The 25,880-nt window shown below is 47.4% G+C and overlaps 2 protein-coding genes and 1 long non-coding RNA gene across 4 annotated transcripts in view; 1 reads left to right on the top strand and 2 right to left on the bottom strand.

Annotated features, from left to right (window-relative positions):
• CSK (C-terminal Src kinase) overlaps positions 1 to 2,000 on the bottom strand; it is a 40,743-nt gene extending 38,743 nt beyond the window's left edge. Inside the window, exon 1 of the mRNA XM_007435589.4 lies at positions 1,453 to 2,000. The gene's annotated coding sequence lies outside the window, so the exon portion shown is untranslated. The remainder of the gene's footprint in view (positions 1 to 1,452) is intronic.
• LOC148214784 (uncharacterized) lies at positions 1,265 to 9,943 on the top strand. Of its 2 annotated transcripts, XR_015797480.1 has the most exons (4): positions 1,265 to 1,400; positions 3,287 to 3,411; positions 4,961 to 5,050; positions 7,718 to 9,943. It is a non-coding gene; the product is annotated as an uncharacterized LOC148214784 (long non-coding RNA). The 2 variants fall into 2 exon arrangements; XR_015797479.1 differs by lacking the exon at positions 1,265 to 1,400 and having other exon boundaries at positions 2,772 to 3,411.
• Positions 9,944 to 10,040: 97 nt separating this feature from the next.
• Positions 10,041 to 17,134, bottom strand: LOC103062077 (cytochrome P450 1A5). The gene is made up of 7 exons (XM_015889350.3): positions 16,982 to 17,134; positions 15,015 to 15,879; positions 14,582 to 14,696; positions 13,488 to 13,577; positions 12,762 to 12,885; positions 11,253 to 11,339; positions 10,041 to 11,085 (listed from the first exon to the last, which is right to left on the bottom strand). Exons 2-7 carry the CDS (start codon positions 15,846 to 15,848, stop codon positions 10,782 to 10,784), a joined length of 1,554 nt encoding a protein of 517 aa, XP_015744836.2. The 5' UTR covers positions 15,849 to 15,879; positions 16,982 to 17,134; the 3' UTR covers positions 10,041 to 10,781.
• Between the last annotated feature and the right edge of the window lie 8,746 nt (positions 17,135 to 25,880).

Raw genomic sequence — 25,880 nt, 5'->3', positions numbered from 1 at the left:
GGGAATTCTGGGAGTTGAAGTCCACCTAACTTAAAGTGGCCCTCAGCGCTCCATCTTTAGCTATTTTCAGTTTAGTTCACCTAATCATGCACTCCCCCCAAAGCTCCCTCCGTTCTTGCAGTTGCCATCCATCTGGACGGCCTGGCGACAAGGCGCTGAATGAGCGCACCGCCCCTCGTCCAGTTGCTACCATATGACTCACGGATGGCGGCCAGAGGAGAAAGGAAAGATCGCAACCAGGGGCCATCAATAGCTTTCTTGTCTCCCTGCACTGTGAATCCAAACCAATCCTGCCCAGCTGATGAGCACAGTAGCGCCACTGTCCGCCCACGTTGGGGAAGGTGAGCGCCACGGTCCCCCGTCCACACAAAGGCCAAAGGGCCTGCTATCACACCATCCGCACGGCCTTGGCTTCCACCACCATCAACCCCAGCTTTCTCCATTTCTCCTCCAAGCTTGCTCCAGCTCAGAAAAATAGAAGACCATGTGGGAGGGCAAACACCAGGGGGATGTCCCTCCAGGGGAGCTTGCGGGCTTACCCCCTGAAGGCCAAGGTGTGTTACCCTCCCAAACCACGTCTGAGATCTTTGCCCCAAGCCTCAACGCTGTTGGGACGCTGTTGGCCTCAAGAAGAGCCAGTGGACCACGGGGTGCCTTCCCACGGACCTTGCGATCCTCTGGAGCTGCTTCAATTAAGTTTCACTTCTTCCGAGGAAGACAGGAGGAGGGGGAAGCCTCCTTGGCCACCACAGCTTTGTCACCACTGTCAGGGCAAGGTTCTTGCTCCCTAAAAGGACCACTTTCAGGTCCGGCGGCCACTCCTCTGCCCCTCAAAGGCCTCTCCTCTCTCTCATCCCACGCTCTGCTGCCTGTGGCTTCCACTTGGAAACCAGCCCCCCAATGGGACTTCGCAGGAGGAAGAGGGGAACACCCGAGATCACACAGCCAGCCAGAGGGTTGCCCCCCTCCCCTGCAACACCTCTTTCTTTCGCACCCTCCGGCCCCTCTGCCGTCCGATCCACATGCAGGCGGAAGAAGGCGCTCGGAAGGGAAGTGACAGGCCTAGCCTCGGATTCCCCAAAGATGTAAATGAACAGCAGGGCGCCCTGTTTCCTGGTAGCACCGAAGATGCGGCCAGATCCTAGCGACCTCCAAGGGAGGGGGGGGGCGTAAGCTGGGCATTGGAAGGTCCCTTGACAGGCCTGCCCAGCGGATAGATGGAATGCAACCCTCTCGCTCCACGGCGACTCCCGAGGGACTAGCCGCTTAAATGGATTCTCCCCAGAGCTTCCACTTCGGAGAAAAGGCGGAGGGGGAGGAGGAGGAGGAGAAAGGGGCGCCCCTCCAAGCTCGTCTTTCTCCCCAAACAGAACAGACTTCGGGGGAAATTCACCCTAAAAGTACGCTCAATGGGGAGGAGGTGGAAAGGGACGGGGAGTCTCCGTTACTCACCGCTCTGCCTCCGCTTTCCGACCCGGGGCGGGGGGAGCGGGGGTTCGCCGGATTGTCCTGATCCGAGCGGGCTGCTGCGGTTATTCCATGCAGCGCGGGGGGGCGCGGGTGACCCTCGGGTCTCGAGCCGCAGGGCCGACGATCGAGGCTCCCAGGCCGGGGAGGTACAAAAGGGGTGGGATCAGGGAGGAGAGAGAAGGGGGCGAACAGGCGGGCGCGGGACCCGAGGCGGGGCAGGGGAAGGTAGGGAGGGGGGCGGAGAAAAGGAAACAATGTAGCCGCCGCGGCCGCTGCGAAGGTTCCAATTTCGAACGTTGCCGGCTCGCCTCTGGAACGTTGGCGCCGCCCGGGTTCCGAGCGCCTGCGGTGGCCGCGAGCTGGAGGCGGCCGGCGGCGGGGGCGCAGCGGCGGGATCTGGGGAAGCGGCGGCGGCGGCGGCCTCTCTCTGCTTCCCGTCTCTCTCTCGACCCAGCCCCGCCGCTCGGGAGCTCGCCTGGCCTGCTGCTGGCTACAGGGAACGAAGCACCGAGCAGCCCGCCCGCAGCCCTACGGCGCCTGCGCTGCCGGAGCTCGGCCCAATCTTTCTTTCTCGCTTACCTTCCCCCGCCTTTTCCCCGTTCCCCTCCCAGCGGCGGCGGCGGCGGCGAACTGGGTGAAGGGATCGCGCCACCTTCTGGCTAGCTCGCGCCAGCAGCCGCTCGCTCTCCTCCGGGCTTCCTGCTGGGTGGCTTCTCGGGGCCTCGTTCTCACGGCGGAGGGGCGACTCGTGTACCGCGCGGGCGGCGGAGCGGCTCTGCGCCATCCGGAAACGCGTTGGGGCGGCGTGTGCGGCGAAACCTGGCAAGGACAGAGGCGCCTCGCCGCCCAAGGGGCAGAGCGAAGCGTTGGTTCTGCGGATGTCGGTGGACTACAACCCCCAGCAGCCCCAGCCAGCGTGGGAAGGGAGGATTGCTGTGCGCGATGGGGAAATCTGCTAACTGGCGCGTCATCTTTATGGGGCCCTGAAAATTGGAGAAAATAATTCCGCATCAACATTTCCTGGGGTCTATTAACCCGAGCACATACCATCTGAATTAACAGGAGGTGGCTGACCTGGCTGGGGATTATGGGGATCCTAGTAGAACCACTCTAGGGAGCGTGTGTTTGGAGAGGGTTTATCTAAAGCAGTGTTATTCAGACTTGGCCAGGTCGAGATGGGTGGACTTCCACTCCCAGAATTCCCCAGCCAGCCATGCTGGCTGGGGAATTCTGGGAGTGGAAGTCCACCCATCTCAACCTGGCCAAGTCTGAATAACACTGATCTAAAGTGATGTCAAAACTGCAACTCTGGGCACCTCCTCTTTAAGCCAGTGGCTTTTCTTGCACTGCAGCAGGTGGGTTTACTCGATAGAGTCAAGATCGGGGCTTTTTTCAATCCTAGTCTGTTTTCGTGGCCCATTTTATGCAAGAGAAACACTGACCGGTGTCCAGACGGCCTTGAACCCACTTTGAAAGGAACGGAGAGCCAGCAGGATGTTAGACCTTCCCTTGTTTTGTCCTAAAGTCCCCATTTTAGCAATGGGGCTGCAAATATTCTATCCGGTTTCTATCTAGGATCAATAAAAGCCACCATCAGCAGCTATATCAAAGGGGTACTCTTGGCTGGGGGGGGAGCAAACTTCAGCCCACTAAGTCAAAAAATGTTTAAAAATAAAAAAAAACAGGTAATAGCACCAATAGCTTATCTATCTATCTATCCATCCATCCATCCATCCATCCATCTTTTTTAAGTCAAAATGCAGGAGTCAGCGGATTTTTATTATATATTAGATTCATACCCCACCTTTTTTTTCAGGAGCTAAACACGGCGTGCACAGCATTCTCTGTCCGTTCTCTCCATGGGGCCTGCCCTATGGAACAGCCTCCTCCTGAGATTTGGACAGGCCTGACCTGCTTGGCTTTGAAGATCTTTCTCCCCAGGTATTAGGGCTGGATATTAGGCAAGTCCAGGATATAACTCCCGTTTTTGTGAATGGGTTATACGCGGCTTTGCTTTTTTCTTGGTATTGGACTATTTTAACTTTGGTTAGGGCAGCATTTCTCAACCTCAGCAACTTTAAGATGTGTGGACTTCAACTCCCAGAATTCCCCAGCCAGCACGCAGGCTGGGGAATTCTGGGAGCTGAAGTCCACACGTCTTAAAATTTGCTGAGGTTGAGAAACACTGCGTTCTGAGTTGTTGTTTTTTTTATAGTTATTATTGATTTGTACATAACCCAGAGTTATGTACAGTGGAACCTCGGTTTACGAACTTAATTCGTTCTGTGACTCTGGTCGCACCCCAAATTGGTCGCAACCTGAAGGAAATTTCCCCATAAGGTTCAATGTAATTACCATTAATCCGTTCTGGCGTGGAGGACAGAGAGGCGGCTATTGCTTGGAGGGAGAGTCCCCCTCCCTACGACCACGTGTCAGGGGCGGAAAATGGCTGTGGACCACATGTCAGGGGCGGAAAAATGGCCGCGGACCACGTGTCAGGGGCGGAAAAATGGCCGCGGACCACGTGTCGGGTGGAAAATGGCCGCGGACCACGTGCCAGGGGCGGAAAATGGCCGCGGACCACGTGTCAGGGGCGGAAAATGGCCGCAGACCACATGTCGGGCGGAAAAATGGCCGCGGACCACATGTCAGGGGCGGAAAAATGGCCGTGGACCGTGTCACGGGAGGGAAAATGGCCACGTATCCTGTTCGTACCCCGAGGCGGAGTTCGCAAACCGAGGTAAATTTTTGCAGCCGGAGCTGGTCGTAACCCGAAAAGTTCGTTAACAGAGGCGTTCGTAACCTGAGGTACCACTGTATGTAAGACCAGCGGCCATATACGTTTTCTACATAAATAATTTTTTCCCAAGGACCATTCTCTGAGGCTGGTGGAGCTAAGAGAATAGGACTGGCCCAAAGTCACCAAGGGAAATGTGGTAGCTGGAGGGGGACCTGAACCACCAAACCACAACATTGTACTGGCTCTCAAAGATTTGTGAGAACTGGTAGGTTTTGACCATCTATTAACAGTCCTCCGTGCAGGACAGTCCATTGCCTTCCGTCATGTCCTTTAATAGGACAGAGTGGGGTAAGCAGAAACATCTTTGCCCACATTTAATTCAAATTCGTGGGAGGGGGGAAGACTTTGGAGAAGCCTCTGGGTAGTGTTTCCCAACCTGTGGACTTCAACTCCTAGAATTCTTAGCAATGGCCATGCTGGCTGAGGAATTCTGGGAGTTGAAGTCCGTGTCTTAAAGTTGCTCGGGTTGGGAAACGCTGCTCTATGGCGTTCCAGGATGGTTGAGCACCAGTTGGGCTGGGTTTGGGGCCAGATTATGCCCAGGAGTGACCTCCCTCTGCAATCTTTGAATGCGAGCAAAGAGGGAGACTTTACAGAATTTAACCAGAAGGAATTTAACCTAAATCAAGCACCTACTGCAGAAGAAGTCTACCAGATTTTTGTTTTCCTATAATTTTCATTCCTCGAAAGGAAAACGTTGAAGCCAAGCCTCTGCATCCTGCCTCAGGAGCTGCCATGGAATTCTTCCAGGCCTGGAGGATTTCTCTTGTGAGCTAGCTGGTGAGTCAACCCCTAAACATCTACCTGTCATTGAGCAATTGCAAGGCCATTTCCTTCCCATTATATTTTTAGCTGCAGTAATTTTGTTTTCTAGATGTATTAATAGAAAATGCTACCTTTATTAACAGCCTTGACCAACAATGACCGCTGCATTTCCACAGGCCCAAAGCATACAGATTTCATTTCTCACTGCCGCAAACAGTCTTCTTTCATCAAGATACTTGGCCATTTTGGAAAACTCAGTTCATTTTATAGGTAGTCATTAATTTACGATCATCTGTTTAACAACCAAAGTTACAACGGTGCTGAAGAAAGTGACTTACAACCAGTCCTCGCACTTACGACCATTGCAGTGTCCCTGCGGTCAGGTAATCAAAATTTGGGTGGTTGGCAGCTGGCACGCATTTATAACAGTTGCAGCATCCCTGGGTCATGTGGTCACCATTTGTGACCTTCCTAGGGGGCTTCTAACAAGCAAAGTCAATGGCAGAAGCCAGGTTTGCTTAACGATTATGACAAAAAAGGTCATAAAATCAGGCACAACTCACTTAATGACCACATCACTTAGTGACAGTTCTGGTCCCAATTGTGGTTGTAAGTCGAGGACTGCCTGTAGCCCAGTCATTTAATGCAAGAGCTTTGTAAACAGCAAAGCCTCTTTTTCTTCCTCTTGCTGATGGGAGAGAAGAAGTTTGCTTATCAATGGGGGTGGGGTGGGGGAGACATCATTTTTTCTCCAGGGAATGTATCTGGGGAGAAGGCTTGCTAATATTATTTAGAATAGTTGCACCTATTTTGCAGTTGAAAGGGGGCGGGGGAAATCCACTGTTGAAAAATCACTCTTTTGCAGTCAATTTTCAGCAGCACATTCTAGAGGACAGGGGGAACCCTGGAAGGGCCACAAATAGGGTTGGGGGTATCTGTAGACATTTGCTATGAACATTTTTGATAAGAGCCAGTGGGGGTGGGGGGAAGGTGCTGGACTGAGTTCTGGTCCTCCCTGCTAGAACTGGTGACTTTTGGGCCAGTGGCTTGCTCATGGGGGGAGGGGGGGGTCCTGCAGGAAATAGGAAGAAGGAGCTTTATATGTTCCACCTTGAATTGTACAACATAAAGTTGGGATATAAACCTAATAATAAACTGGGTAAGTCTCGCTGAGCTGAACCAGATTCGTTTCTGAATGGATGTGCTGCCCAGGTCAAGTATCAGCTGGGACTGGAGACCCTTTTGCAGGAAGCTTTGGGCTCTGCTCTAGAAAACCCACATGCCCACACACATTATTTGCCATAAACACAAGGCACATCCAGGATACGAAACAGCCATGATTTGTTCAGTTCTATAGTCAATGCAGAGATTCCGCCATACGGATGCAACAAAGGTCAAAACTGCTTGTTCCGATCATCTGGTTTAGTTAGTTCACTTAAGCCTGCTGGACATGATCAACGTGTCTTCCCCTTTTCAAGACGAATAGCTTTTGCAGCTGCGTTTATTATTATCTTTAATTAAATTGGAAATAACCCTGTTGGCTAGCAAAATAAGAGGCTGAAGAGATGCCAGCATCTCTGGCAAGAAGAGATCCTGATGTTAAGTGCCAAAAGAAGGAGTGTGTGTTTGTGCATGTCTGTGTGGGCAAAACAATGGAATTGGTCTGGATTTTGTCCCCATTCTGTCTTAAAAAAATCAATGTAACTTACTTCCCCCTTAGATTTATGCAAAATTAATCAGTGCATTCGTTGTCCTAAGTCAGCTTGGATTTATTTGTTAAGCATGACTAAGAAGGCTGTATAAATTAATAATAATAATAAATATTTAATTTGGCAGTGACAAATGGTAGGGCCAGATTCACTTAGACTAATGAAATAAACAATCCTCCTTGGAGTCGGAGGGAAAATGATGCCACAGCACCTCCTACAGCACCCTTGGCAGTCACACCTTGGCTTCATCCCTGGTGGCATTTGGGCAGCCGTAAAGACCTTGTGCACTGCTGTGTCCAAAATGGGAGGTGCCCTGTGCCCTCTACATCTCACCACACACCTTTTCCTCCGCTGCGGTTGTCTCTGCTCAGAATTACATCTGCCCCAGTTGGAAGGAAGGAAGGAAGGAAGGAAGGAAGGAAGGAAGGAAGGAAGGAAGGAAGGAAGGAAGGAAGAAAGATATATATGTATATGTATATATTCATTCACTCAGTGCTTTTTCATGAGCAGAAGAGAACAGGTATAGTTATGGAGCTCTTTGCATAATTCTTGGGAGGAGAGAAGGAGAGGGGGAGGGAGAAGAAGAGGAGATGATGATGGAGAAGGAGAAGAAAAAAAGGGAAGAAAAATGATGAATAAAAGAGGGAGGAAGGGGTAATGGGAAGAGGAGGAGGAGAAAAAAGAGGAAGGGGAAGGAAAAGAGAGAAAAAAGGGGAAGAAGAAGGGGAAGACAGAAAAGGAAGAAGGCAAATGATTTTTGAGACTCTGTAATTGTGATATTTAGGTCAGCCTAATCTTCCTCCTTTGAAATTTAGAATTGTACACTGGATCTATCAGTATATGTATTATTTCAAACGCCGATTTAGGCAGTTACCTGGGCTGATATACAATAGGCGGTGTCATTAATGCTTTCTCAGATCAGAATAGTTTTTACTGGTCTGTTTGTTAGATTTCTATCCCACCTTTCTTGCAGGAGCTCCAAGCAGCGTACCTGACACTCCTCCTCCCTCCCATCCCTGCAATATTCACCCTGCAAGGGAGGTCGGGCTGGGGGACTCCATCCAGCCCAGCTTTGCTGACTCTGGGGGCCAAGCAGCGCGTCGCCCTTGCAAATCCCATGTTGCAGCGTCCGATTTGGATCAGGGCCGTGTGGTTGAGCAGACCGTCTGGAGTCCAGGTCATCCGAAGAATGTTGGCTTGCGGAAGGCTGCTGCAAATTCCCCATCAGTAGCCCTCACCGTTTCCAAAAATGAATAGATTCATTTATTTATTAGTTGACAGAGTTGACTGGCCTCTCTGACCAGCACCAATTAATGGGGGTGCACCCTCAGTGCAGTATTCCCTTCTCAATTTTACCTGTTCTCTTTTTAAATAGTGTTTGAAGGCCGTTTTTTGAAGTGATTTATTTGCAATGCTTGCATTCTAATCCCTTTCAGCTTCGCCATCATTTTCCCCTGCTGTTTATTCATTGTATTGGATGGTTTTTCGGCTTTTAATTTATAACTTCGCCAACCACCTGGAAAACTTTGGGGATTGTGCCAATAAGAAGTTTAATAAATAATTTGAATGGCTATCTGGGTACTGTTGCAACAGAGTGAATCTGGCCTGGCCTGTTGAAGGTCGATGCTTATATTTATGCATAACAAAAGAAATGATGTGACTAAATTCTATGAACTGCTTGCACCCAGAAGCCTCTGGCCTGGACTCATGTCCCCAGCCATCCCTCCCAAGTTTGCATGTGTGTGTGCGCGCACACACCTTTGGGTAGCTGTATAGGTGACTGGAAAGACCAGTTTGATGCCCCTGGCCTTAAACCTTTCTTAAAAATTTGCGTGCACAGAGGCAATCTCTCTGCTCCTTTCCAGCCTGGGGACAAACTACTGACCACCGTACTTACTTCATTTCATTCTTGCATCATTTGATTGCCCTTGGATGACCTGACCTCACAATTACAATGCCACCTCTTGCAGGAAAATGTGTCGTTCTGGGGCAGAGGGTATGTTCTGCATGGCAGCGATCTTGGGTTCAGTCCTTAACTTCTTGGCATCTCCAGGCAGAGCTGCCAAAGGCTCATCTGTGGGTGAGTGAATGACCATGCTAACCAGGTTAGTATCAAGGAAATGCAGCTATTTTTATGCAAAAGCCCTCTGTACCCGATCAGTTCCAAAGCCTGTCAAGAAAGCCGGTTCTCACCGGTTGAGAAGGAAGAGGAAGAGACACCCACAAAGTTCTGCCCACTTTGGATTCTAGTTTGATCCGTCCCATGCGTGTGGTCTTCACTAAATTGTGGTCCCTTCAGACACGTGGAGAGAATACAGCAAATCCACAACTTCCAACTTAGGTTGTACTAATGTATATTAAACAGTGGTCAAGAGCAGGATTAGACCATGTCCTATGTTCTTATGTGACATTACAGGAGTATAGTTTCTTGGGCCCCTCCAGAGTTGCTCCTTGTCCTCCAAATTTAAGCTTGAAGCTGAATGAACTGCCATGCCCCCAGCCACCAGCCTGTGGCGCTGTTGATCCAGGCTGGCAACCCCGGAATTTGGAATCCAGACAGCCTGTTGGTCCTCCGAGGCACTTGATGTTAAAGAGGGAGGCTAACAATGCCGCTTTTATTCTGAAAGAAAAGCAGGAGCTGAAAGGTGAGAGGAGATAGATGTGCCCATTAAGAGCTGGTTTTGTGTAACTCCTCATTCCTCATGCTCTGCTGGGGAAAACAAATGGGGGAGAAAAGGCCCCTGGGAAGAAATAAGCCATAGCGGCGTCACTGGCAACTCTCTCAGGGAGCAGGCAGAACTGCGTAAGGAAGAGAAGCAGAAACCATCCAATAAAGGAGTATTTATCTGAACCAGGCCTGGTTTCATGAGAATTCTTCTGAATTGGGGTTTGGACCTTGTAGACTTGACACTGCTCTAGTTTTTTGCCCCTTTTGCCCTCTTTAGGTAGCCCCAGAGAGCGTTGACGTCCCTACCCCAAGAACGAGGGAGCCTTGGGACACGAGGGGACAAAAAGTGTGTGTCTGATTTAATTGTTTCTCAGACTTCAAACCAAGATGCTTCTAACATCCCCTCCTGATTTCCAAGAATGCTTCTGGGCCGTCTAAGCAGGAGAGCCAATAGCCATGTTCAGAGGGGACGATGGGAGGTGCAGTCCAGCCCCTTTAGAGGCCACCGGGGCCAGAAAGTCTACCTTAAAGAAAAGTGTGGGTTTTTACAACGTCTTCCTCCTCCTAAAATTCCCTTCCTGACTTCCGATCCTCCCTCTCTCGTAGATAAACTCTTGAACGTCTCAAATCCTCTTGTACCGTATCAAGTTTTATTTTCTGACAGTCGGCCACCAAGCAGTTACATAAGAAAGAAGCTGGTGCTCATCTAGTAACAGCAGGCCTCCTTTCCAATTTTGACTTGGACAAAGGCCAGAGTCATTACTCAACCCGCCGTTCAGTTTCTGTGTCGATGTGCATCCGTGCAAAGTCCCACATACCTTACCAGCCTGGCTGTTGAATCAACCCAGTTACCTCCGGAACTGGAAAGGTAAATTACAGCAGAAATAAAACAGCTTGGTTCCTTTGTTTTGGTGACCTGATTGTTCCAAACCCATCATGGCCAAGATAGTGGAGAATGCTTCCCTTAGAAGTTTGGAAATCAAAGGAAGGTTGGTTTTCCCTTTCTTAAGAGGAAGGCTTTCTATCAGAACAGTTTGGGGCGTTTTGGTTTAGGAAAAAAAAGACTAGGGGTGGAAGGAATCGAGGTTTAGAAAATACGCCTGAAATCCAGGTCATTCAATGAAGTTGAATAGTGGGAATACAAGGATTCCACAAAGAAAGGGTTTTTTTCACCTAGTATATAGTTGTAGCAATACAAATCACAGCCACGACATCTATCCTGATGGCCAAGACCTTGGTTAGGTTTAAACATGGCTACTAACTTTGGTTAGGTTCATACACAGCTTTTCCCCAGACAGACTATACAAAAATATACCTAAAAGACTGAGATTCCTTCAACGGGCTGGCTGGCAATTTGTCCTTTCTGCAATTAATCCATCCTTGCTGGAAAACGCTGTTTCACTTGGACGTGCTCGCATCGCCTGTGCATCATGGAGAGGCTATAGAGAGGGGTCAGGTCCACTGTCACCCCATCAGGAACGCTGAATTGCATTTCTTGCAGCAAAGTGGTCAAAAAAAGGAAGATCTCCCTTCGAGCGATGGCTTCTCCGATGCACCGCCGTCTCCCCATACCGAACAACAGGATTTTCTCACTTTCATCCTTGTTGATTTCTTTCCCATTGGCTGTGAGAAAACGCTCGGGAATGAAGGCAGAGGGGTCTTCCCAAAGATTCCTAGAAAGGGGATGCATGAAATGAAACATCTGGGTTTGCTGGCTTGAGTTCACACGTTACACCAACCCTTAATACGGTTGCTTGATTTGGGCTTAGCAGGAATCCAGAGAGTTCACACACCATGCTTAAACAAACTGTGGTTGAACCCATGAGCACTCACTACTTACTCATCGTGATTGACTTGCCACTGATTGATAAAGATGCAGAGGTCCTTTGGAATGAAATAGCCGTTCAAGACGGTATCTCTGGTGGTGCTGAAAAGAAAGAGAGAAAATATAAGTTTATTTTTCAAAGCCAGCAAGGAGTGTGCCAGGCTGGGAAAAAGGAAGATGGGTCTCAAGTGTGCTTAACGGTTATGGAATGGAGGTGAATTTCCAAACCAGAAATTTCTAAATATGATTATTAGAGGATATGGTCTAGTGAAGTGTTTCTCAACCTGGGCAGCTTTAAGACTTGTGGACTTCAACTCCCAGAATTCCCCAGCCAGCAAAATTGCCCAGGTTGAGAAACACTGGTTTTGTGGATCTAGAGTGGCCTTTATGGAGTGGAACAAGGTAGCCTGGCTTCTGGAATTCTTTCCAACCCCTGGAACAAAAATGGTGTTCTTATACAAATGTTGGACAAATTCGTAATGTCCTCCCCACATTGCAGACTATAAATCCCACGCCTTCAAAGAAACTGGTCATACTGATACAGTCGGGACTCAACAGAGTTATCATCATCCAAGGTTGGTGCACAGGAGTTATGGACATCATATCTAGACCTTTTCTGTCTTTAGAAAGTGACTAGAAGAAACACCCATTACATTTCCAACATTTCTGTTCACAGTCACAAGAACTAGGAGCATGCTCCTGTTTTGGGGGGAGTGGGGAGGGGAGTGGAACAAGGTAGCCTGCAGACCCCGGCTTCTGGAATTCTTTCCAACCCCTGGAACAAAAATGGTCAGTAGAGGCATTTCTTCTGTGGAACAAAGTAGCCTGTTGCATCTTTTGGGGGGTTGTTTGAATGGGTGCTCTGAGAAGCCTGGGGTGGACTGCATACTGTCCACTCCAGGTCACGTGACCAGGAGGGACAGGGAGGGGCTTAGAATGGAGGAGTTGATATCAGGCCTAGCCCAAGGAACTCCAAGAGACAATGCCAATTCAGTCCAGCTATGTTTATTAGCTACAACCTCTAGCAAGAATCTTCCCAGACTAAAACCCCAGCTCCCAAAGTCCTCCAGCCACAACAGTGTGAATTCCTCAGGGAGGTGCCAATCTTATCCTCTTGTTCCTCCCACACGGTTCTGGCAAGCTAAGAAAATGTTTATCTCCCTGAGCCTGGCCTTCATAATTCCATTCCATCACAGTTGCCATCATTATAAGCCCATGGTTCAAATCTCTCTCCCATGAAGATGCCCTTGGGGGATGGTTTTCTTGGTAGCCCCCACCCTGATCTTTTATGGTCCTCTCCCCCCACACCAAATTGGGTCCCGTTCTGTTCAGCTTTTGGAAGACTGAAAGACAGTCCTTGCCTTGCCCACTCTGTACACCGTTTCTTCCTAACGTTTTGTTGGAATGCTGAATGTTCCATACCAAGTCATGAGAATCCATGAATGGTGAGAATCCAGCCTGACTCAATGTGGTTTCAGGGACTTGCTTGGACTCATATCTTTCTCTCTGGAATTTGGGACTTACCAGTGGGGGATTGTAAATGGCACAAAGGAAGTGTGCCTGAATATTTCGAGGATAAACGCTTCTGTGTAAGGTAACAAGGATCGATCAGACAATCGTGGCTTCCGTTCTCTGCCAATGGTCACATCTAGAATGCAGAGGGGAAAAATCAGGGATCTCCCCCTTCCTATGGAAAGACCCTATCTCTAAAGCTAAAGAGCAGTGTTTCTCAACCTGAGCAACTTTAAGGTGTGTGGACTTCAACTCCCGGAATTCCCCAGCCAGCATGGCTGGCTGGGGAATTCCGGGAGTTGAAGTCCGCACATCTTAAAGTTGCTCAGGTTGAGAAACACTGTTGTAGAGGGAATAGGGAATGGCCTTGAAGGATAGGAGGAAAAGCCACTGCTAAAGCAATGGTCAGATAAGAGGGGCTTGAGCCCAGGCCAAGAAACTAATTTGAGAAAATGTTTCAGATGAGCCCCTCCCTAGTTCACACAAAGATTGGTTTCTTCATCTGGCCTACCTTGTAGGATTGACAAAGGCTGTGTTTGGTGTGACTTAAGTAATAGTCTGGGTGGTCTTTGTTCCCCCAATGGCTGTGCATAAATTTGCAAAGCCACCGTGTTGTTTTGCTCAACAAAGAGTCCATTGGAGTTGGGGGGCTAATACATTCAAATAAATAAATAAACCATGGGAAAAATAACTCCCGGTTCCAGATTGGTTATCTTGCAGGGGACGAAAGGAACTTACCTAGTTCTTCCTGAATCTTCTTCTGAATTTCGGGATAAGTGATGAGATACATAAGGGACCAGGACAACCCCACAGTCACTGTGCCGAAACCTGTCACAACACACACACACACAAAAAGAGGGTGTTGCAGATCAGAAACAACTTCGTCTTGCACCGTGTCTCACTTGCTTTTGCCAGATGCTTCCACAAATTCCTTTTCTCAGGGACAGAAGAGTGAAAGAACTCAAGGTCCATCAAATCCAGACCAGGCAAGGAATCCTTGCAACTAAGGACCCTGCTGCATCAGTCCAAAGGACAGTTGTGTCACACTATCCCACAGCAGCCATTCAGAAGCCAATGAAAATGTGATGGTCTGTGGGAATGACCTGGGGAGACAGGAGGGAGAGCGCAGGCCGGACAACCGGCGCGTAAAGGGTGTCTCAGCCCACAGAGGGAGGGAGGGCGTGGGAAGCATCTCAGAAGGGACCCTCCCCAGTTTTCTGGAGAGTAAAAGGAAAGGTGGGGAGAAATACTTTCAGTCTTGCAAGATTCTGTTAATGTAACCGATAAAGATAGAGCTAGGACTTCTGGTTGTGCTTCTTGTCCGGACTACTTTGCAGGGCTAACATCAATCTTGCACAATTGAAAGTATTTCTCCCCACCTTTCCTTTTAGTCTCCGGAAAACTGAGGAGGGTCCCTTCTGAGATGCTTCCCATGCCCTCCCTCCTTCTGCGGGCTGAGACATTCTTTACGTGCCAGTTGTCCGGCCTGCACTCTCCCTCCTGTCTCCCCAGGTCATTCCCACAGACCATTACAGAAAAGCTGTTAAGTAGGATATAGAAATGATATCTGTAGCTGCAGAATCTGTAGTTCAACCACTAGTATTCAGTGACAGAAAACATGGAAATTCTGCTGATTTTATCTATAATACTTGTCCTCCAGGGGGTTGATTTTGATTAGGCCAGTGTTTCTCAACCTTAGCAACTTTGAGTGGACTTCAACTCCCAGAACTCCCCAGCCAGCTGGCTGGGGAATTCTGAGAGCTGAGGTCCACTCATCTTAAAGTTGCCCAGGTTGAGAAACACTGGATTAGACCCTCAGGTGAAGACCTTACCAGCCCCAAAAATGTCATTGACAAGATTCACAATTTTTCCAGATGGAAGCTGAATTTTCACTTTCTGCTTTTGACTTTCCTCAATCAGAGAATCAGTGATGTCGCGGATGTGGTCCTGAAAGAGAAGATCAACAATATTTGTGATGGCTTTGCAATCGCCACATAAGATTCAACATCAAGAACGGCCAGCTTTTGTTTTAGGAAGCCCAGGTTGATAGACAATGAACAGAAGAATCATTTTTTCATAGAAGAGAAGATGAAGCAAAGGTTTGATTTCTTATTGAAAAAACCCCCAGTACAACTGGTTTTTCATCAGATTTTGACTGGAATTTGTATTAAGAGTATAGAACAGGTTAACTTTGATCATAGGGGTGAATTTATCAAACCCCAATGATGTCAGAATTGGTATACCTAGAAGGGTGTAATTTCTTACCTTTCTGAAGCTCTCATAATGCTCTTTAACATTCTTCTGCAGGAAGTGAGTAAACTGCTTATTGAACATCTTATACATTTTCAGGCTGCTGTTTGGAAGATACCGAAGAGCAGGGATGAAATCAGCAAGGCTTCCCGAGGCTGTGGTTTCCAGAAACACTTCGTTGTTGTCCACAATGCTAATGAGTTCCTCATCATTGTAGTCATAACGCTTGCCAAAACATAGGGCTAAAACCACATTGGCCACAGAGATCACAAGGTACTGGTAGGGGTCAAGACGGTTCTTTGCAAGCATCACCTCCTGCAGTTTTGTAATCAGATGGTTGACCTCCTTGGAGACATGATCTTCCAAGAGGCAAGTGGAGAAGGAGGTGGGACTGGGTGAGGAAGCAAAGGTTTTCAAGGCATTCTGGGCCAGTTTCCGGCGAGCGAACCACACCTCTCCAGAATCTCTGCTAAAACCCAGGCTCTGGCCATCTGCCACATGGCGGAAGCTGTAAAGGTCAGGGCGTCCCCTGAAGTCTTCTCCTTGCCTCACTAATGCTTGCTTGATAGTCTCCAACCCACTCAGCACCAATACTGGCTTTGTCCCGATGTGGATCATCATGATATCTCCGTAGGTCTGCCTCATTTGAGTCAAACTGAGGTGGAGGTTCTTCCTCACTTCCAGCATGTTGCCAATCAAGGGATAGCCCCATGGTCCAGGGATTCTCTTTAGGCCTGGGGGAATCTGTTCCTGGAAGGACCGGAGGGCAATGAAGAGGAGACAGAAAACAGCCAGGGCAATTAGGACCTCTGTAGTTGAAACTGAACCCAGGATTCCCGTGAGCCACATGGCAAACCTGGATACTGTGGTCTTCAAAACTCTATTGAAATTAGAGAAAAGATGGGGCAGGAGGTACAATTAGGAAGGCAAAAGCAGTAATAGAGTCTAGGGCTGTTCCAAGAGTCACTTTGGAGAATCAGTTCCAAAGTGAACACTGATGGATTTGACTGAAATACTAAATCAAAGCAAAACTCAAATCGGATATCTCTGCACCTCTTTATCTTCATCTCCCCTCCTGGGCAGCTTTTCCCAAATCAATTCAATCCCAATGACTTGAACTGGATTGGATTGACATGAAGCCATGGATTGAATCTGATTGACTTCTCAAACTTAACTGATAGGAATTGGTGGCCTGCATTTGCCCAGGCATCTTGGAGATCCCAAAAGGAGGAATCAGGGCATGGAGAAATACAAGATTTGTGGAGAGGGACAGATTTGGGGGAGAAGTGGGGCAAAGGCCTTTCTGAAGAATTTGCAGATCAAATGAGGAAGAACTCCCATGAGCCATATTCAGTCACAAACATTGGTACGTTAGTATTGCCAATTTTCATAGCTATCAAATTCTTTCACCAGAGACACGTAGCCAAGCCTTTTTCTTCCTTTTCTAGGGAGGATCTCACCTATCCTATACCGTATGCTGTAAAATAGGAAGCACCCCATTGATCTTCTAGTGACTTGGAGAAGGACAAAATGCAGCATCTTCCAATGGAAGAAAGAGAATGCAGCGCTTTCATAGCTCAAGAAAATAAATCTCTCTGTCTTCACAAGAGACTGAAACCCAGATCATTGTTTGTAGGTTTGCCACCTGATTGCCTGCAACAAGATTGCCCAACCTGAATTCCCAAAATAACATGTTCCCTTCCTCCCCCATCCTGGAAACTTTGGGTGCAACCTCCCAAAAATTGTTATTCAATTGTAAGGTTTAACTCTGAAATGATTTTACCTGCAGAGTAATCGTGTGAACTGTGTTTAATTCATATCCTCGTAATTAACTTAAACCACATTGGAGGGTTTTCCTGATTTCTGGCTACCTTTGCTTTGGGGAGTAGGCTTCCCCCTTCCCCATCCCAACACCATTCAAAAGTTAAAGGCAGCCCACATTCCAGAAAAAAAGTCATTTCTTGGCCTCCGACAATAAATACCTGGTAATATTAGGCGGACTAAGAACTAGTAGTGATGCCAACGCAGTCTACAATTGAAAGTTCTTTCCCAAATGCCTTTAGCTCTTTCTCTCACAAGCCATTGTATCTTGAGAAGGTGCTTTATGCTCTCCAGCCTGGGAAATGATTATTTAACCTACAAACATCTGTCTATAGCCAAGTCCAGCTGGAGAAAATCCAATGAAAATACTCCAGTTCATGGTATTGGGCTAAAACCAGGTAATAAATAATGTGCTTCTTGATTACCAAGATCATTCCAGATTTTTTTCTGGTAATGTGGAGAAGGAGGCTGGATTTCTCTTTTGCATTCAACCATTGTTTACATAGGGCTTATCTAATAAAGTCCAGTTGGCTGGGTTTGCACAACACGTGAATCCGTAAGGCCTGATGCTGAGCCAAAAGCAAACAAGGTCCAAGGTGGCTCACAGTGCTGTGTGAACCTGTCAACCCTTCAGACTAGGAAAACCAAAGTCATGCTTGCTAATACTCCTTTTATTATAAGTTTAGAGCAACAGAACCTTGCAAGTCTGAATGCGTTTTCCCCTCCCTCCCTTTATCTTCAAGAGAACTAGGGAGGGCCAACTCTGAGTCTCTTTCTCAAATGACATTTCTGCTTCGGACTCAGATTTCTTCGATCTGACCATGGTCTTGGCCGCAGCTCTTCCTCCTGTTCCTCATGGTTATTCCTTCTTCCCATTACAGAACCATGCCAGAGTGAGTTGCCGTCAATGTGGTATTTGATGACTTCCATTTCCAGCCAGCCAGCTGCTGGTCTTCTTCAAGGAAACTCAGACAAAGAATGATGTTAGTTTGTTTGCTGAAGTGGAGAGATTGTCCCTTCTTAAGGATTCAGAAGAATGAAAAAGAACTGCCTAATGGTAGAGCCAGCTCCAGTTATGTTCCTGGGCAACAATCTTTCCCCTGATTCAGAAGTGGTTCTGGACCTTGGTGGACCATTGGGGTAATCATCACCTGGTCAAGAAGAGACAGAATCTGCTGGCCAGGCAGGATAAAATCAGGTTAAAGATTATCCAAGTTTGCGTGAGAAGCCTTTGGGAGCAACTTCATGCCGCTCTTCAGAGCCAAAGAAGAGAAAACAGACAGGGATAAGGGAAAGAAAAGTTCAGGGTATCTGAAATTGGGCTGTAAAGAACAGCCTGGAAGGAGGAATGTGCTTTTGTGAAGTGACTCATTGAATGACCAGAGCCTTTCAAAGGCTGCAGGAGCAGAGCATTAATTGGAGTTCCCCCTCATGATTCCCTCCATTGCGTTTGCCTACTGAACTCAACGGTGAGCTGGAAAAGGGGGAAAACCACAAAACATTGAAATCTCTTTTGGAAGATTTATACATTGCGATTCATTGTACTGACTTGAATGAACAATATTGTTGCAACTGAGCCTTTCAGATCTTGACTTTTGGTAGGGGCCTCTCCATGTCTGAGGCCCAGGGAATTGGACCCCATGGCTTCCTTCCCCCACCAAGGCCATGGAAATGACTTATCCTTACAAGAGGTTTGTTGTGGTCAGTCCTTAGGAGAAGAGTTCACTGCTGGTCCCAACTACAAATGGGTGTCCAGACGGGCTCTCATAGCGGAATCAGGTTCTGTGGAGAACTGTGATTGAAGGGAGTTTGTCAGATCTTGTAACCTTGGTGTGGTGGTGTCTGCATTTGAGGGACCGAGCCACATAATGTGATCTAACCCCTGTATGCTTTGCTGCTCCTCTTGCTATTGAAACACACAAAAGAAAAAAAGAAGAATTTGTATGGATTTTATCACTCACAGCCTTATGTAAATGCTTGGATCGTACTGAGTAATTCATTCGTTTGTACTGAAGTCAGTTTGCCTGCCTTTGAAAGAGGAAAACATCTGCAGAAGATTATGCAGGTCGCGGAGCATCAAATGTCTCTATAATCCTCTTGTTCAGGTCCCTTTTTCAGACCGTTGTATAAATGACAGGGAAGGGGTGTCTTCCTCCCCCCCTCTTGCAACAACAATCTTTTTGCAAACATAAGAGTTTGAGCTCACAATGCCCATTTTTATTGTGATCCTTAGTTTCTAGACCATGGGCACATACTGAAAAAAATAGTAGCAGCTCCATAAAATAATGAGTTTATCTAAGCAAAATCAAGATGTGAGAAAATTTCTAGCCAAAAGGCCTTCCCTATAGTCACAGACCACATCATAAGCACTCATCTCTGGGAATTAGCTGAATTCCTCAATTTCTTCCTATAAAAAATCCATACTACATGCATGCAATCCTATTTTTTAAGTTAGTTGTAACTTTAAATGCACACCAGCATGAACACCAGAACAGTTTTCTATTGACATGGATAAACTGGATATTCCAATTCGCTGTTTTACACAGTCCTACCCTCTTCCTATACTCTTGACCAACTTAATTGTAGTAAGTTCATATAATTTTACAGCCATTAAACTGGGGAGGATCTGGTTCATGCTTGGCTTGGAGACCTATCAAGACATCCTGAAGACTTTAGTTTAAATTGGAGAGTTGAAAAAAATACCCTAGGAGAAGGCAGTGGCAATCCATTTCTGTTCTGCTGCCAAAGGAAACTTCACAAATGCGTTCATGAATTCACTAAGAGCTGAGCTTGGCTTGAGAGGAACTTTAACCTTATCTTGTATAAATAATAACCAAAAAGGCTATTATTCTGAAGACTCTCTGTTAAATCTTTTATAAACAAAGGAAGTTCTAAAGCACCTAGGGCTGCAAGCCAAAACAGAGATGTCAAAAGCTGTTTTGACTAAAGACACTGCCACTCATTGTCAAATACCGTTTATATTATATTTCCTGAAATGCTGGGATAAGACTTGGTAAACCAGTCGCCTTTGATCTCAGGAGCCCAAACTGTGCGATCTGTTTTGGAGGTGGCTATCATCCAAATTTTTCTCACCCACTGGTCTCCCAGGTGTGGAATCACTCCTGTTCCCATCAGCCCCAGCAATGGTGGCTAATGGTTAGAGAGGAAGTGTGCTCCAGTAGTCCAGTCATTTTTGGAGAATCCAAGGCTCGGGGGTTGCTGGGCCTCCAGAAGACACTCAGCTTCTGGAGCCCTCAAATGTCCTACAGCATTGGAGAGACTCCTGAATGGCTGGATGGTTGACACCAGTATTGGAAGAGGAAGGGAGAGAAGTACAAATATTAATTAAAGTATTTATTTCAGATCTTCCTCCCAGGAATCCAAAGTGGCTGACGTCATATTGTGACCATAACAACAGCTTAACCATTTTGTAATGCTATGTTGTATTGACTAGGATTGTGCTATTCTGTTATTATTGTACTTCTTAAAATATTTAAAACATTGATTCCCCACTTTTCTTCAATGTGTCTGGAGCCGATACAACACATTTGCTCAATAGATAACTGAGCCAAAACCACTTTAAAATACATTTACTTATTTATGTGTGTGTGTATTTATGCCACCCAACAGCTGAACCTCTCTGGGAACACACTAAAACACATTTTAAAAACCCAACAATTTGAATAAAAGCATGTACAATCCAGTCAAATGCAAAATAAAAACACCATATAAACTAGGCAGCAGCAAGGCGCACAAACCCTAAAACGATATGATTTTTTAAAAAAGAGAATTCAAAGTCAATGGAAAATGTAAATGGAAAGGTCTTCATCCGATGCTGAAATGATGCTAATGTGAGTGCCAGTTGGGCCTCTTAGGGGAAGGTATGCCATAAATGGGGGGCTACCATAGAAAAGCTCTCCTGCTTGGAGAGGCCCACTTTGCCTCCTTTGGGGAGGGGGCCTGGAGGAGAGTGCTGTTAGACAACCTTAAAGTCTGGCGATGTAGTAATATGTGAGAAAGACCTTGAAAAACAGGGTGAAGAGATGCTGCCTAGGGAACGGTCAGATAAGAGAGGGCATAGCCCACAATTGCATAATGGGTGGAGAAAGAGGCTCAGAAGGGACCCTCCCTAACTTCTTGGGCTGTAAAGGAGATGATGGGAGATTTGTACTTTCAGACTTGCAAGATTCTGTTAATGTAGCTTTACAATAAAGTAGAATTAGCTCATCTGGTTGTGTTTCCTGTCTGGTCAACCTGGGAAGGCTGATAGGTAGATAAACGTGGGAGAAGCCGCTCCTTCAGGTAACCCGATCTTAAGCCATTGAGGCCTTAAAAGTCAAAAACAGCACTGTGAATTGGGTCGGGAAGTGGACTGGCAGCCAATGTAGATGGCAAAGTACTGGCATAAAACATTCATATCAGCCAGTCCTGATGAACTGTCTCAGGTTTTGAACTTGGATAGTGGGTTAGACTTCCAAGAATACCCTGGACAGCCAAGAAAACAAACTGATTGATCCTCAAAAAAATCAACCCAGAGTTCTCACTTGAGGCATGAAGGACCAGGGTCAAATGATCCTACTTCAGACACATTTTGTGAAGACCCAGCTCTCTGGAGAAGGCTCTAATGCTGGGAAAGGTGGAAGGGAAGAGAAGAAGAGGCGGACCAGCAGCAAGGTGGATGGGCTCAGTTACACGGGCAATGGGGGCACTGTTGGAAGACCTGAAGGACCAGGTTAGGGTCAGATCTTCATGGAGAAGATCTATCTATGTGGATGCTGAGAGTCCATACCAACTTGATGGCACATAATCGATTAATCAATTACTGAGTTTTAATAGAAGAGCATATGTGGAGATGGGGATCCCTTTTTGTCTAGGGGATTGTAATTAAAATGTCGGTGTTGGGGGAGGAACCTGCTAAGGTATAATGGAGAAGGAGGCAGGAGAAAGGGGAAAAACAAGAAAGAAATGGTGGGCATGCAATTCCATAGATTTAGCCAGGGAGCAGAATCACTTCAGAAACCATGTTCTGGGAGGTGAAAAGGTTTATTCCAATCTCCCTCTACCTTTGCCAAGTCATATTGTCATGTCTGAGATTGCCAAACCCAACTGAAGTTACATCTGTCCTTGTCCCCATGTTAACGATTGCCCAGGGTTGCGTGCAAAGCAAGTTGGCCAATATTCAACAGGTCCTCCACTGCAAACACAGGGAGAAGGGAAGAAGCCCAGAGGGCATGGAAGTTCACTCAATCAGAGATCTCCGCTTGCTAGACCCTTGGGCTCTGCGTGGACAGAAAGGAGCCCTACATCAGCCAGTGAGGGGTTAGACCACAGCACTGTCCCAATAGCCCATGACCTGTTGGCTTCTTGTGAACCCAACACCTCTGAGAATCCCCAGGTTGAAGCAGGCTGAGACAATCCTTCCAGTCTTCAGCTGAAGGAACTCTCTGTGGTTCATTTAGAGCAGTGTTTCTCAACTTTGGCCACTTCAAGATGTGCGGACTTGGGAGTTGAAGTCCACACATCTTCAAGTGGCCAAGGTTGAGAAACTCTGATTTAGAACATCGCTTCAGGAGAGGTTCTCTGACCAAAAGTCTTTTCCAGCTGAAATTAATAGGCTTTTTCTCCTCATGAAAAGATGCGTGAAGATCACGTTTCTTAAGTTTTTGGACTGCAACAGTGGGCTGCTTTATAGAAGTGGGGTAGATACTAACTCTCACCTAGGAATGAGAAATTCCATAGAGGAAGCGTTGGCGATATCGAGAGGAAAGAGGATGGTTTTAATAGAGAAGAGAGATGTTATAATGGCTGTTTTTCATTTGGGCTGTCTTCTTTCTTCCTATTTATGCTTTCATCTGTTTTAGCCTAGTATTATATTTTGTAAGCTGCCCATGGTCCACTGGAGTGGACAGCTACATTACAGTTAATAAATTCATCATAATCACCCATTAACAAAGCAACTAGGAGATAAACGTGGCTTGAGTCCAACACAAGAAGACGGTGCGTTTAAATGTCTCAGACAGACACCCCCCTAATTCCCAGGAGTATAAGAAAGGGAGGAGGAGGCAAAGCATAATCAGACTTGCAATCTTCTGCTACAATAGTCCATCTTAATAAAAGTAGTTCTAAACTTCCCTGGAGTCTGTTTCTCGGTCTGGTCTTCACTGCGAGGCTGACAGCACTAATGTGCTTCAGGCCATGTCTCTTAGTGTGCACGCTGTCTGTTCTTCTTGCCAGAGATAGCCGGCCTGTTACGCTGCAAGGCTTAAGGTGCAACTGTCCCTTTCATTTACTAAAACACCCTCTGGATCCCATCGAGGCCCAGGGACATTCCTCCGAGATCAAAATAGGGCAGTCTAGGGCTATTAGGCATTGCCCCCACCTTCCCAGAAAAGAGGACAACCCCCCCCCCCCCCCCAGCGATGGTGCAGAAATCACTGGAACTGAATGAAAAGAACACAGAGGAGAATCCCAAATCCCAACCCACACCCCCTTCCCTGTTTCAGAATTTTATGATGCCATTTTCAAATCCATCTATTTCTATGTGTGGGGGGAGAAAAAGGGGCACAGGGAAACGCACGCTTAAGGAAAATACGCCCAGGATACATCCAGGGCAGAAAATGTTTCTCTACACTCCTACGATGGCAAGACTAGGCGGCTGGGAAGAAGTGTGCAGGGGCCCGCCAACGTGCGCCTTCAAGGGCGCCCCAAAATTGGCCAGGGTCTGTCTTTTGGCCACACACGCAAAGGGCGGCTGGAAAGGGACGACTTGTCACTCATAGATTCGCCAGAGAAACAGCTACTGCCGCCGCCGCGGTCTTAATCAAGAGGGCTGAACCACTCCCTAGAACCGGAGGCTGCCGAGACCACGCTGCACCCCTGAAGCCAAAAAGAGCCGAAACGTGAAGCCATGTGTCTGGGAACATTTTTTTCACATGCAAATACAGCTCCCCCTCACATTCATTGAGAAAATATTCGTGACAAAGCAGGCTGGGAACGAAACGCCGTGCCCAGGCCAGGCTGGGCTAGGAACTGTCCTCCTGGCTGCGAGAGCCTTGCGTGCCAGGCAGCTGCAGTTCCCATGCCCTTCCTGGACACGCCCTGCTGATCTCGGTCTAAAAACTTTGCCTCCTCGAAAGACTGCTCGGCTTGCAAAAACAGGCAGCAGGAAAAGTGGCCAGCTTCTGGCCAGCGAACACGACCCGGCGCCCACCCGCCTTCCCTTAGCCAATTCGTAATTCTTTTCTTGGAGGCCCCAGGTGGGAAGACAGCTGAAGCAGCTGTTCCTTTAGCACCCCCAAGGAAGCCAGGATCGAAGATAGGGGTGACATGGGGAGGTGGTCCCCTTGTTTCATTCGACTTTCAAAATGGGAATCAGGGTGTCCGCAGGGTGAGGTCGAAAGAGTCAAGAGGGCACCTTACCCTCCCCCTGTTTTTCAGCTTCCATTGTGCTGGGGTGGTGGCCATTTTGACTTCTTTGACCGCCCCCTGCCAACAGCAGGATTTGGAAGGGGGAGCCAGGTGGTAACCAGGCTTTCAGGTTGCATAAAATAAAGATAACTCTCTCAACACAGCTTGTCATCTGATCTGTCTTGCGACAATGCAGAAGTGGCTTGTCACTGCCTTCTTTGGAACGTGTTTTCTGATTTCCCATGAATCTGGCATTCCTTGTGGCCTCCCATCCTGACATTAACCCAAGGGAACTCTATTTTGCTTTGAAGCTCAAAGTAAGTTAGCAAAGGGCTACTGAGAGGGAACAGAAGCAGTGTTTCTCAACCTTGGGAACTTTAAGATGTGTGGACTTCAACTCCCAGAATTCCCCAGCCAGCCTGGCTGGGGAATTCTGGGAGTTGAAGTCCACACATCTTAAAGTTCCCAAGGTTGAGAAACACTGTCCTAGTGTTTTAAAGAATACTTCCAGCTCTTGAAAACACTTGGAGAGGATGGAGGAAAAGGGAATAGAGTAACAGCTTCTTATTTCTTTGACCTTAGCTATGGGCCAAGCTCAGGCAGGGCCCAAGGAACTGTTGGAGGATTATTGGAGTTCAGTGAGATTTTACTCCTGAATCAGGTTGCCAAGAACTGCAGCTTCTACCGGCGTTTAGACCTGCTCAGCCTCCCGGCTTTGCTTCCACGTTTCATTCTCTCACCCAACCCTCTTGGACTGTTCTTTTCCCTCGGATGAGACCTTCTCTCTGACTCTTGAAGAACAGCCCGTATCTCTGATGCTTTCTTTTCCCCAAATTTCATTCGTTCACACTGGGCAGGGAGGACACAAAACGTCATGGGTACAATTTTTTGGAACCCCCACCCCCGTGCAAGATGCTTTAGCAATGCAAGCCCTCCATGGACAACAGCTTTTCTCCAACGGTGGTTCTGTGGCTCCTCCTTAGGTGGAAAGCCCTTCCTTGCTCCTCCTGTTGTTGGTCACATGCACAGCCCTTCTCATGGGGTGTCCAAACGCCAAAGGGACCCCCAGCACCATCCTTTCTCCCCCAGGGCCCTGTTTGTATTTGCACAGGAAACTCACTGAACTGTCGCCCAACAGCTTCTCACGCACACCGGGTGATCTTTCGCCTTCAGGGAAACTAAAACTGTCACCCTCCAGTCTAAAAACTGGGAAGATGATAACCTTTAACCTCCAGCCACTTCATGCACATGCATACCCAAGCCCACCCCAACCCAAAGAACTCTTCCCTGCCTTGACCGAGGGTTGTTATCTCCTCTAAGGCACAAGCCATTCAAACTTCCACTCCAGATAATCATAAAGTTTGCTTTTAAAAATGGGGAGCGGGCTTTGACATGACTTTCCTCTTCCTGTTGGCGAAACACAACTGAGCGCTTTGCAACGCTAAACAACAATCATAACAGCAAAGCAATTTGACAGGTGCGTGTTTGGGGGGCGGCTTTTTATTTTTTAAAAAGGGGGCATCAAAATATTGGGGGGAAAACTTTCATCGGGAACCACTCCAAAATCAAAAGCCACATACAGGCAACCGATGGGGAGAAATTGTATACACCACTACATTTGTAATCTTAATAAGAGACTAATCTTTACCCCTC

This window comes from Python bivittatus, unplaced genomic scaffold, assembly GCF_059951505.1.
Source record: "Python bivittatus isolate LINGU-HERP-01145 unplaced genomic scaffold, Pbiv_v1 ctg000530_np1212, whole genome shotgun sequence".
NCBI classification, from domain to species: domain Eukaryota; kingdom Metazoa; phylum Chordata; class Lepidosauria; order Squamata; family Pythonidae; genus Python; species Python bivittatus.
This window is presented reverse-complemented; position numbering and strand designations above follow the sequence as displayed.

Bases quoted from the DNA above. Each gene is read 5' to 3' on its own strand.
- LOC103062077 (XM_015889350.3), bottom strand. From the start codon at position 15,848: ATGTGGCTCACGGGAATCCTGGGTTCAGTTTCAACTACAGAGGTCCTA. The intron at 12,886-13,487 runs GTAAGTTCCTTT...TCTGCATTCTAG, and splicing joins GAAGATTCAGGAAGAACTAG to ATGTGACCATTGGCAGAGAA. The intron at 11,340-12,761 runs GTAAGTCCCAAA...CTTTCTTTTCAG, and splicing joins CCATTTACAATCCCCCACTG to CACCACCAGAGATACCGTCT.